Consider the following 13,874-nt stretch of genomic DNA (forward strand, 5'->3'; position numbering starts at 1 on the left):
ATATATATATATATATATATATATATATATATATATATATATATATATATATATATATATATATATATATATATATATATAATGTCTATATTGGCCAATCAAATCAAAGAAGGCCGGGCTTACCGTTCAAAGAAACCGTTACTCGAGCGCGACGCTTTTGATGGTGAAAGAGCGCGAATGTGAGGTAAGATTTAAACAGCTGTTTTACGATATAAATACATGCCAAACAGTAATATCCAGTGGCAAACTACTCTACTTTCTTGCCAAATTTCGCCTTATTGATTCAATAACCGTTAAAAATGTTGAAAGGAAGCATCGTATATATATATATATATATATATATATATATATATATATATATATATATATATATATATATATATATAAATCAAACTGCCAAAGTCACATGATTTCAGCCACACGACGCTTCCTTTCGACATTTCTAACCCATGAATCTGTATATTTATCATTTATGGATTCTCATCTAATCTGACGCTTTTGATGGTGAAAGAGCGTGAGGTAAGATTTAAACAGCTGGTTTACGATATAAATAATAAACAGTAATATCCAGTGGCAAACTACTCTACTTTCTTGTCAAATTTAGCCGTATTGAAACATTTACCGTTAAAAACGTTGAAAGGAAGCATCAGCATTATATATATATATAATAAACTGTCAGTCACGTGATTTCAACAAACGATGCTTCCTTTCGACATTTTCAATGGTTATTGATATCTCTGAACCCATGAATCCGTATATTTATCATTTATGGATTCTCATCTAATCAGTTCTATACATTTGTAGACATTTTAATGACTTTTTATAATAAAAACGAAGAGTTGTTGTAGTTTATAGTCTCTAATTGGCCTGAACCAAGCTCTCCATGAAACAAAAACAAGCCGTACAATAATAAAATAACATATTATGCAGACACTTCATATTTAACAGTATAATAGTTGCATTGATTACAGCATTTGACAAGCATCGGGCGCCACCAGAGTTCATTCTGCGAATCGGTTCCCTTGAATCAAAGCTTATACATTTCTTGAATTAATTTAAATACTATTACACTCCCAAAACAAATTGGCCTTGAGCACATACGTGAAACAATTATTGGCTTGCGATTTAAAAAACAAAGATGTAAAAATAATGCACATGACCTCATTTGTGGCAACCCGAACACATTGGTTTCATTTGAATGCATTTCTCCCTGCGTGTTTAAAACCCCCAGCTCAAACACGGCAAACAATCCCTATTTAATAATTTAACAAGCAATGCGGAGTCTCCAAAACATGTCCATGAGAGTCAGCGATGCAGTTTTTGTCCTGATGATGGCAATGTTCACATAAAGCCCAGATGAGCATCAGCTGTCCGGCTTCTCTCTGCTCGGGCCCATGAACTCCACACCTTCGATAGGGATGTCCTTCTCCTTGATGGCTTTCTGTAAACACACACCAGAGCATCAGTGAGTGGACAGCACATGTCTAAACCCCCTGCCGCACATGCACATGTATGTTACCTGAACACACGTGTGGTATTTGAGGAAGAGCTCGCTGCAGGGATCGGTGCTCCGGTCTCCTTTCAGGAACTTCTCTGCGAACCAGCGGTTAAAACACTGGTCGTACTCGCGCTTGAGCTCCGTGCAGCCCTCGCCGACACTGTTCATCTTCACACCGGGCCGAGACCACACCGCGGACGGGGTTAATGCCGCAGATCGCGCTGTTTATTCCGCACTGTCTCTCGCTTGACTTTGGTTTCGCCTGGCGCGCGGTGATGACGTCGCGTCAGCCGCAGTGTAATAAAAGTCCTCAAGGACAAAACTGGTTCGAAAATAAATAATAAAATAATGACAAAACGGTGAAATAGTATAACAGAAAATGTTTAGACCTTTCGCTGTTAAACAATAACAGTCATTTCACTCAAGATAGTGAATAAACATAGGAAATTGAAGGTCAATATTTACTGAACCATCTCATTCTTCAGAAAAATAATTAATAAATTTAATAAAAAGTTATTAAAAATAGGAAATTGAATGTCAATATTTACTGAACTGTTTCATTCTTCAGAAAAATAATTAATAAATTAATAAAAAGTGATTAAAAATAGGAAATTGAACGTCAATATTTACTGAACCGTTTCATTCTTCACAAAAATAATTAATAAAAAGTTATTAAAAATAGGAAATTGAATGTCAATATTTTCTGAACTGTTTCATTCTTCAGAAAAATAATTAATACATTAATAAAAAGTGATTAAAAATAGGAAATTGAACGTCAATATTTACTGAACCGTTTCATTCTTCACAAAAATAATTAATAAAAAGTTATTAAAAATAGGAAATTGAATGTCAATATTTTCTGAACTGTTTCATTCTTCAGAAAAATAATTAATACATTAATAAAAAGTGATTAAAAATAGGAAATTGAATGTCAATATTTACTGAACCGTTTCATTCTTCACAAAAATAATTAATAAAAAGTTATTAAAAATAGGAAATTGAATGTCAATATTTTCTGAACTGTTTCATTCTTCACAAAAATAATTAATAAAAAGTTATTAAAAATAGGAAATTGAATGTCAATATTTTCTGAACTGTTTCATTCTTCAGAAAAATAATTAATACATTAATAAAAAGTGATTAAAAATAGGAAATTGAAGGTCAATATTTACTGAACCATCTCATTCTTCAGAAAAACAATTAATAAATTAATAAAAAGTTATTAAAATAGGAAATTGAATGTCAATATTTTCTGAACTGTTTCATTCTTCAGAAAAATAATTAATAAATTAATAAAAATAGGAAATTGAACGTCAATATTTACTGAACCATCTCATTCTTCACAAAAATTAATAAAAAGTTAATAAAAAAACGAAATTGATGTTAATATTTACTGAACCGTTTCATTCTTCAGAAAAATAATTAATAAATTAATAAAAAGTTATTAAAAATAGGAAATTGAATGTCAATATTTACTGAACCATCTCATTCTTCACAAAAAGAATTAATAAATTAATAAAAAGTTAATAAAAATAGGAAATTGAATGTCAATATTTTCTGAACTGTTTCATTCTTCAGAAAAATAATTAATACATTAATAAAAAGTGATTAAAAATAGGAAATTGAAGATCAATATTTACTGAACCGTTTCATTCTTTTGAAAAATAATTAATAAATTAATAAAAAGTGATTAAAAATAGGAAATTGAATGTCAATATTTTCTGAACTGTTTCATTCTTCAGAAAAATAATTAATAAATTAATAAAAATAGGAAATTGAACGTCAATATTTACTGAACCATCTCATTCTTCACAAAGTAATTAATAAATTAATAAAAAGTTAATAAAAAACGAAATTGACGTTAATATTTACTGAACCGTTTCATTCTTCAGAAAAATAATTAATAAATTAATAAAAAGTTATTAAAAATAGGAAATTGAATGTCAATATTTACTGAACTGTTTCATTCTTCAGAAAAATAATTAATACATTAATAAAAAGTTATTAAAATAGGAAATTGAATGTCAATATTTACTGAACTGTTTCATTCTTCAGAAAAATAATTAATAAATTAATAAAAATAGGAAATTGAACGTCAATATTTACTGAACCATCTCATTCTTCACAAAAATAATTAATAAATTAATATAAAGTTAATAAAAATAGGAAATTGAACGTCAATATTTACTGAACCATCTCATTCTTCAGAAAAATAATTATTAAATTAATAAAAAGTTATTAAAAATAGGAAATTGAACGTTAATATTTACTGAACCGTTTCATTCTTCAGAAAGATAATTAATAAATTAATAAAAAGTTATTAAAAATAGGAAATTGAATGTCAATATTTACTGAACCATCTCATTCTTCACAAAAATAATTAATAAATGAATAAAAATAGGAAATTGAATGTCAATACTTACTGAACCATCTCATTCTTCACAAAAAGAATTAATAAAAAGTTAATAAAAATAGGAAATTGAAGGTCAATATTTACTGAACCATTTAATTCTTCAGAAAAATAATTAATATATTAATAAAAAGTTTAAAAAAATAGGAAATTGAAGGTCAATATTTACTGAACCATCACATTATTCACAAAAATAATTAATAAATTAATAAAAATAGGACATTTTTACTGAACCATTTAATTCTTCACATAAATAATAAATAAATTAATAAAAAGTTAATAAAAATAGGAAATTGAAGGTCAATATTTACTGAACCATCTCATTCTTCACAAAAATAATTAACACATTAATAAAAAGTTAATAAAAAAAATGGAAGATCAATATTTACTGAACCATCTCATTCTTCAGAAAAATTATTAATAAATTAATAAAAAGTTAATAAAAATAGGAAATTGAACGTCAATATTTACTGAACCAAATTAATAAAAATAGGAAATTGAAGATCAATATTTTCTGAACCATTTAATTCTTCAGAAAAATAATTAATACATTTATAAAAAGTTAATAAAAATAGGACATTTTTTACTGAACCATTTAATTCTTCAGAAAAATAATTAATAAATGAATAAAAAGTTAATAAAATAGGAAATGAACGTCAATATTTACTGGACCATCTCATTCTTCACAAAAATAATTAATAAATAAAACAGAAAATAGTTAATAAAAACAGGAACATGCTGAAGGTCAATATTTACTGAAGAAATGCATGAGATTTTGTGATGTTATGCATTAGCATCTCATTTTATCATGCTTAGCATTTCATTATCGGTTGCTTATTAAATGTTGTATATTTTATACGTTTCTAATATTGTCTGTACAAAGGCACTTATGTATTTATATTTCCCCACCCATTGAGTAAAGCACGAAGCATCACGAAAAACAGTCAACACATACATTTATTAATATTATAATACAGATTATATCATATGCAGCACGCCGTTCTGACAATATACTATATAGTTTCACAGAGTACAATAAAAATATATAGGTTTCCAATACAATTTCAACAAATCTTTAGTGTCTAGTGTCTGTAGTTCGTGTCACTGAGGCTGTGAGCCAAATACATCGATCAGTTTTTACAATTCACACGTCCAACATTTGTAGATATTGTTATATTGTGAGCTACATACAGCATCATTCAATGTAAGCTAATGTTACAGGGCATAAAACAGCAATACATACAGAGAGAGATGACGAGTGTTGATGACAGTCGCTCTGAATTACACGTGTTTTAGCAGGTCACCACATCACATCAAATCTAACAAGTGCTAAAAGTTTGGGACACCATACAAAAGTCTGGCTGCTGGTAGTAGAGCACATCTGTACACACTCAGTCGCACACACACACACACACACACACACACGTCTATATGGCATATACTGTATCAGATAAACATGAGCACACGTCCCTGAACAGAGAAACTTAAGGCAAAAAGATCAATACAAATGCAGATATCTCTGGTGAAGGATAGTTTTTACAGTAAAGTTGGTTCACTGAGTGAGGTACGTCATTGTGTAGCAGCACAACAGATGATCTGACTGACCGTAAATGAGTGGACATGTCCACATTTGACCCCAAAATCAAAAGGAAGAAATGCCGCTATTTTTTTGCGTGAAGAAAATTCGGCCTATTTTTACGAGCCTTTTACTGTCCCATTACTGCAATAAATATGTATGATTTAGATCAGCCTTTTTTGCTCATTTAAATCAGGGTTTCCGCGAGGTCTTAAAAAGTCTAGAATTTCAAAAGCAAAATTTTAGGCCTTAAAAAGTCTTAAATTCGCAGAAATATTGAGTTCTAGGTCTTAAATCATTTTAAACAGGTCTTAATTTTCCTACATCCTTGTAATGCTTCCTCTAATGCTCATTGAAATGCTCCCACAACCCATTTTTTTTTATTCTGGGTGTTGTAGTTCTTTCTTTCGCTAGTCCAAATATAATTTGCTGTATTACGACTACAAATGAGACCAACATGCATCTTATATTGCAGCCAATCAGCTTTCGTGTTATTGGCGCGAGTCTCTTTCGGATTGTACCACAGACACATAAAACAGATTTTATTCTTCAGATAATAATCCTCCAGTTTTTCGCATTTCCGCGATTACTGAATACAGCGAAAAATCAACAATGCATTTTTTGAAATCCTGCATAATTCGTAATTTCACCGCAAAATAACGGCAAGATGCCAAAATAAACAAGATTTATGCATTTTGTTTATTCTACTGTCATGTGTGACTATTGTGAATCTAACATAATACAGTAAATGTGGTACCCTAATTATAGAAAAAAAATCTGGAAAATTCACCTCAAATTCAGTCATTTTGATCTCAAAAATCACCCCAAAAATATCATGGTGGGATTGCGCTATGGGGAAGTGCAAGTTTATCGATACAAGTTTATCGAATTGTTCAATTTGAATAAATACATTTACTTTGTGACTGCATTTCCTTTATAGGTCTTAAATTCAATTCATAATGGTCTTAAAAAGTCTTAAATTTGACTTGATGAAACCTGCAGAAACCCTGTAAATACATTTATGATTTACTATATTTTATCTAAATAAGCAAAAAACGTAATGCTTAAAAGTAGAATGCAAATTTAATTTCTTAGGATTTCTTTTGTATTTATTGTATATATTAGGGCTGGGTATTGACACAAATTTCACAATTCGATTCGATTCACAAGGCTTTCGATTTTCAATTCAATATCGATTATTTTGGATATGTATCAGGTATAACACATGGAAAATAACAAGGAAACAAGGAAAACTAATGTTGTAAACTATGGGAGTCAGTTGATACTACATTAGCCTACTAATATTGAAGGTAAAATTACTGATTTGTAGATACAAACACTTAAATGACACTAAATGATGTTTTAAATAATAATAGTTATAATATTAACTTTACAATTACATAATCTTAATTCCACTCCAATTCGTTTTTTTTAAATATAAACATTAAAATGGTGGCTGTCATAAAAACTTGCCAGATTTATTCATACAAGCATGCATTAAATATTGAATAACATTGACAGTGAATATCCTATGTAATGTGGTGCATATAATTAGCAAAATGCTCCTCTCTAGAGTTAATTTTTCTAGCTGACTAACGAGTTTATGGACACTGGATATGGTTTTTCTGAGGAAAATGTGACGTTACATGACATTGTTTACAAGCCGTTTTACTTACAGTACATCTTCCTGCGGTTGGAAAACTGATTGAGCTATTCTATGTGACATGATACGGATTTCAGTAAGTTGTCCTGTATCTTTTAACACACTTTCAGAAGCTCATTCATGTTTATTTTGCGCTGTTACTGGTATAAGGTGGAAGAGAAGAAACCGTTCATCTGCCGGTTCTCTTGAGCTGAGCGATCTCGCGCCAAAACGGTATTTATGTTTTTGAATTTCGTAAAAAAAATAGACTAATCGATTCTTGGGATTTAAGAATCGATATTGTTTTGTGAAAGTGAGAATCAATATTTTTTACCCAGCCCTAATATATATACAGGGCTCGACATTAAGTCTGTTAACGTGCTTGTCCGAGTAAAAAATTTGCTTGTCCAGACATTTTTTTTTTATTACTTTTTTGTGTGCGTGTAATTTATTCTGAAGCAATATTCTCACCAGTGTTCAATCAGCTTTGACCAAGCGGCTCCTCCCGCAGTTTCTCTTGAAGCCGATGCGGAAGTGAGTTAAACTGCAGTTCATGGACTGGCCACTAGAGGCAGACTCCAGAAGGAGCAGAATCTCATTGAGCTCATGTTAAAATGGCCAACTTTACAGCAGAAGAACACATGTTTACAGTCTGGGACAAACTGTGCTTTTGGTCTAATTTTGCCCTTAATGACGACTGTGAGGGGGGTGAATGTTTTTATAACTCGTTCGTTTACTTTATATAAAGCCTTAAAGTTCTGCATAATTAAGGGCGTGGCCACGTTGAGTGACAGGTGGATTGCCGTTTGTCTGCTGTCTGTTAGTCATCGCGTCACCTAAGCTCCGCCCACGTCCCGCCTCTTTGCCCATTTTCTGTTATCCGGGAGTGACAAGATGGCGACGGCCGACTCGACTTTACGCTTCAAAACTGCTCTTCAGAATCCTACGGGTGACGTCACGGACAATACGTCCATATGTTTTTACAGTCTATGGCTTTGACATGTTTTAAATCTGCATATTTGTGATATTTTTACCTTTTATAAAGAGCATTTTCCCCTAATCTTATTAAATATAGGCTACACTCTATAAAATGCTGGGTTAAAAATAGGGCTGGGCGATAAACCGATAACGATATGTATCGCGATAGACACGTCATCGATATCAATAAAAAATGCGTTCGATAAAACGTTCGATAATTTTTATTTCTTCGTCGGAAGAAACCAAAGGTTGCGAAACAGGTTTGGTTGCATGAACAAAGGCACTCGCTCTCTGGTAACCAAGCAACGTAGGGAGTGACAGGCTGACAGCCAATCATGTAACTGTATCACGGTTGGTTGCGCCATATTGTTGTCTCGTGTTGGATTCATTCTTCAGTAAACAGAACTGGTGTGGAGTGATAAGTGGAAAATGAGTGCCGCAGCGAGCGAGGAAATTGTTGATAAAACAGGAAAACAAGTCAGCTCGCCAGTATGGCAGTTTTTTGGATTTTATAAGTCTGTTGGCTGAATCCGAAATCGCCCCCTAAACCCTCAATCCCCATTCCCTACTTTAATCCACTGATACAGTTCACTTGAAGGAGTGAATGAAAACAAGTGAGCGCTGTGTGTTCATCGGCTGTACACTCGTTATTGCGGTGCAATGTGGGATAGAATGAGTGCACTCAATAACGTCCACTATGGTTTCGGACATCACTACAAAGTGCTGTCCCCTTAAATAGTGCCCTATGTAGGGTATAGGGGGCGATTTCGGATTCAGCCTTTGAAACTACATGGAGAGGTGATGTTACTCTGCATCAGTGCCTTATGACAAAGCATCGAAACGGTAACAGTTACAAAGAAATAACGGAGGCACTGCACCTTAATGTGAAGAGATAATTGTAAAGTGTTCATTGTGATTTTAGACTTGTGTTTTAATTATTTGAGTGTTTTCCATGGTTGTGTTGACATTTCTGCCTTAATAACAGAGAGGATTATAATCAGAGGAAGGTTACGTTGTAAAATAAAAATGTTTAAATGTAAAATATTTTTCTCCTGGTCCTTATTTTAAATAGGTCATAAAACATATCAATAATTATCAATATCGACCGATATGAAACACTTATATCGTGATACAGTTTTCAGCCATATCGCCCAGCCCTAGTTAAAAATAACCCAAGTTGGGTTGAAAATGGACTAACCCAGCAATTGGGTTGTTTTAACCCAGCGGTTGGGTTAAATGTTTGCTTAAAACAACCCAATTGCTGGGTTAGTCCATTTTCAACCCAACTTGGGTAATTTTTAATCCAGCATTTTTTAGAGTGTATGCTTCAGCTTTCATTTTATATTCTTAAATTTGATCAATAAATACTAACTAGACTAGAATTAGACACTATATGGCTGTTACAAATCCAATTAAATAATTTACACGGAAAAATTACAACTGCATTAAATAATGTTATGAGATTATTTTAAATATTTTGTGAATGTATACAAATAAGAAAAGTTGTAAAGAATGTTTAAACATGAAACTAAACCACCAGTAGGGGGCGTCAGATCTTAATGAGCGAGTCATTGAGTCGATTCGTTGAAACGGATGATTCATTCAAGATCGTTTATGAACAGGTCATTGAATCTTTGATTCAATCGATTCATTCAAACGCTGAATCATTCACTAACACACCGATGCTGTGAGATGCGTTACGGTTCTGTTGTGAACATTTTTCGCTGCTGAAATCGAACAAAAACAGTCAATATGCATCTAAAATGTAAGTGACTTGATGTTAATGAATTGTTTATGGAACTGTCATATCAGTGTCACATTTTCAATCGTAATGGCATTCAGGAAAACAGCACTCTTGGTCGTATGATGTTGCTTTAACATATGTTATAAATATAAAAACTCCACGTTTAACGAATTTTCAGAGTTGATCTGTGTGAGCTGTGCGCGTTTGTTTTCGATTTCTCCTCGAGAGGCTAAATGAGCGTCAACAGCGCCACCTTGTTACCATCAGTTCATTACGTTATATATTATTATCCACTTTCAATCACAACTTACACTAATGAACGCAGAATCATTCTTGCATTTTGGTCATTCCCTAGTTATTATTTGTTGTTGACGTTTTAATCAGGATACAACGGACAAGCGTTCATGTCGAGCCCTGATATATATATATATATATTGTATATATTAATTTATACATCAGGATGGTATTTATTCTGCAGCCTTTTTGTTTATTTAAATAAAAAATTATAACAGTGATGATGCACAATTTTTTTTGGCAAAAAAGCAAACATATTAATGCTCCTAAAAGTAGAATGCAAAATGTCATTTCTTATTTTTTCCTTTGTATTTAGAGGTCAAATATGAGCGGATTTTCACTCTGCGGAAAATGACAATAATCACGTTCATCCCCACGTGATAAACCTGACAGAAGGTGCCACCAATGTGTCCGTGCAAATATCATGAAGTGATGAAGTGTGAACAACGCTAAACATCTCTGCAATAATGATTATGTCTAATTTTCACACATTTAAAAAATAAATAAATATACAGCATTATTTTTAATACTTTGTGCTTTTAGAAAATCTGAGACACACATCACTGCCATTCATAGATCATCTTTATATATTTCATAGCCATTTGTTTACATCCACGACCTCGTATAAAACTATTCTCCATTTTTTTTCTATAATATCTCTTAATATCTGATATATTCTAGCCGTATTTACTTTTACAGACCCCATAAAATCAAAATTTGCTTGCTTGTAGTTTATATCTTTAGCTTTGATATGTTAGTGCTAATCTGAGTAAATAAACTAAATTAAAATCTTTCTCATCTTGCGCAATTTCTTTCCCAATCAAATGGGCTATTGGCTATTTAAAAAACACTGATGTGTCCCACTCCAACATCCTGTTTCAGGATTCATACTCTATATTATAATATTGAATATAATAAATATTAATATTAAAATGTGGGCTGATGAAAACACTGGTTTGGCATTTACCGTAGCTGAGGGTTTTGTTTTCTCATAATGGCCAAAAACAGACACAGAGCATCTTTAGATGGATGATGGAAGGCAGAATGAGAAGGAAGCGGGTTCACTTGTTCTCAATCAGGATCTGGACCTTGTGCACCAGCTCTCGAGCCATGACCAGTAGCTTTGGGACATCATGATGTTCAGCCATTTCTATATGAAGACATAACGATCAACAGCATGTCTTCAAGTCAAGGCAGCTTTATTTCTATAGCGCTAACACAGATGCCTCAGAGCAGCTTTACAGTGATGACAGGAAATTAATTTGGGTTTTAGATGAAAAGCTAAAGTAAGTTTTGATTGATTCATTTCTGTTGTAAAAACTGATTTCAAAATGTAAAAACGCATGTAAAAAATTTAAATTGCACGAAATGAAAACAATAATGTAAATATTATTATTATTATTATAAGTGTAAATCAAAAAATAAAAAGTGCATAAAAAAAATAAAAAAGCATGATTTCACTCTTAAATGTGTGTTTGTCATAATTTAGACTTTTTAAAAATCTAATTTCAGCTTTTTATCTCATAATTAGGACTTTTAATCATAATTTAGATTTTTAAGTCATGATTTTGATTTTAAATCCACTATTTATGACTTTTTATCTAATAATGAGGACTTTTAAAATCATATTTTCAACATTTTATCTTATAATTATGACTTAACATATATTTTTGACTTTTTATCTAATAATGAGGACTTTTAAAATTATATTTTCAACATTTTCTCTTATAATTATGACTTAGCATATCATATTTTTGACTTTTTATCTCACTATTCTGACTTAAAATCATATTTTCGACTTTTTATCTCACTATTATGACTTAAAATCATATTTTGGACTCTTTTATCAAATAATGAGGACTTTTAAAATCATATTTTCAACATTTTATCTTATAATTATGACTTAGCATGTCATATTTTTGACTTTTTATCTCACTATTATGACTTTTAAAATCCTATTTTTGACTTTATCTAATAATGAGGACTTTTAAAATCATATTTTCAACATTTTATCTTATAATTATGACTTAGCATATCATATTTCTGACTTTTTATCTCACTATTCTGACTTAAAATCATATTTTCAACATTTTATCTCTTAATTATGACTTTATGATAATTGAAACGAGCTGTTCAGTAACAATATTTAGTGACATTAGCTATGCTTCCATACAAAGTTGGGAGTTTAACTTATGCACAAAATTGGAATATCGCATAAAACATTTGCGAATAAAGCACCGTTTCAATCCCACGTGTTTAAGAGAACAAAATCGACACTACCTGTGATGGTTTTGGTGCAAAATATCAAATAAAAATGGAAGTTGCTGCAATCGAGGAAAGCCATTGTGGCTATTTTTCCGACATCTGCTGCATCCCAATTCATCTACTTATACTACGACCTTAAAGTATGTACTCTCTTTGTGAAGAAAAAGCAGAGACTTTTACATGTGTAGCAGAATTGTGTGTTTTCGTACGCTGTACAGGTCTGGTATAAAGAATGTTTTTGCTCAGGTGACCAAAATGTCCGCCTGATAGCGAAAAGTTTTGCTCAGCGAGAAAATAAATTAGAGGGAACATTGGCGTTAACCCAAAATTTGCATAAAAATAGGTGGAAGAAAAAAGCTATTGTGGTATTTTGCATCACTGTGTTTGATAGACATTTAATAGTCAGCTCACCGTTAAAGAACTTGATGATGTCTGTGAAATCCATGTTGTTCTCCAGGATAATGTCTCGGTACAGCTCAACCAACGCCAGTGAGATGAAGAGCACAAAGTGCTCAGAGGAGGCGTAACGGGCGGCCCAGATGGTCTCCCACACAGAGAACACGTCATCATACACCATTTCTTAGAAAGAGGTAAACAAAAAAAAAGGATTCACTCACTTTAAGTGCATCAGTTTCCTTTTAAGGGAAAGTGTCTAAGTTTTGCAGCACTAGTGGCACCAAAATTAATTGCAAAAAGACAATTTTTTCAAAAATCATTCTAAGGCAAGACACTTCAGATGAATAGGGTAAACCTTTTTACTAACAGATATCACCATACTTCCACAGTTGATTAATCACAGTTGTTTTGTATTACAAAAGCATTAAGCATTACTGAATTAAATATGCAATCATTTATACATTTCCTGAATATTAATCTGATCATTTGATATAGCCAGGCTCAAAATTCTTATTTTATTTTGTTGACATATTAGAGTTAAAGGTTTTTACAGAGGGAATTTTTAGATTTATCTTTTTATCACTCCATAAATCAGAAAATACTATCAACAGTTGGAATATAAATATATTTTCATCATGTTTTTTAGTAATAAAATATTGTATAACATCCGGAATATTATATATGAACAAACCCCTCACCAAAATCCTTCAGAATATATACAGGAATAAATCTGTAAAGTTTGGTGTCTGTAAACTCTTTAAAGATTTTGCCATAAATACATTTGTACCATGTTTTTAGTCATAAAATATTGTATAAACTTAGACAAATGATATATGAACAAACCCCTCAGTAAAATCCTTCAGAATATATACAGGAATAAATCTGTAAAGCTTGGTGTATGTAAGTGATACTGAAGTGGAGAAAAAACTCTTTAAAGATATGCCATAAATACATTTTTACCAGGTTTTTAGTACTAAAATATTGTATAAAATCCGTAAAATTATATATGAACAAACCCCTCACCAAAATCGTTCAGAATATATACAGGAATAAATCTGTAAAGTTTTGGTG

The 13,874-nt window shown here is 31.5% G+C and overlaps 2 protein-coding genes across 2 annotated transcripts in view; both read right to left on the reverse strand.

Annotated features, from left to right (window-relative positions):
- Window positions 1-844: 844 nt before the first annotated feature.
- triap1 (TP53 regulated inhibitor of apoptosis 1) lies at window positions 845-1,792 on the reverse strand. The gene is made up of 2 exons (XM_079803879.1): window positions 1,520-1,792; window positions 845-1,441 (listed from the first exon to the last, which is right to left on the reverse strand). Exons 1-2 carry the CDS (start codon window positions 1,664-1,666, stop codon window positions 1,364-1,366), a joined length of 225 nt encoding a protein of 74 aa, XP_079660005.1. The 5' UTR covers window positions 1,667-1,792; the 3' UTR covers window positions 845-1,363.
- A 9,411-nt stretch (window positions 1,793-11,203) lies between these two features.
- Window positions 11,204-13,874, reverse strand: part of sgsm1b (small G protein signaling modulator 1b) — a gene marked incomplete at its 3' end in the record, with an annotated part of 67,866 nt that continues 65,195 nt past the window's right edge. The window contains exons 24-25 of the mRNA XM_079804041.1: window positions 12,819-12,986; window positions 11,204-11,292 (exon numbers count right to left, since the gene is read on the reverse strand). Coding sequence (XP_079660167.1) covers window positions 11,204-11,292; window positions 12,819-12,986 — 257 coding nt within the window. The remainder of the gene's footprint in view (window positions 11,293-12,818; window positions 12,987-13,874) is intronic.

The sequence above is a fragment of the Gobio gobio genome (assembly GCF_949357685.1).
Source record: "Gobio gobio genome assembly, chromosome: 22".
NCBI lineage: Eukaryota > Metazoa > Chordata > Actinopteri > Cypriniformes > Gobionidae > Gobio > Gobio gobio.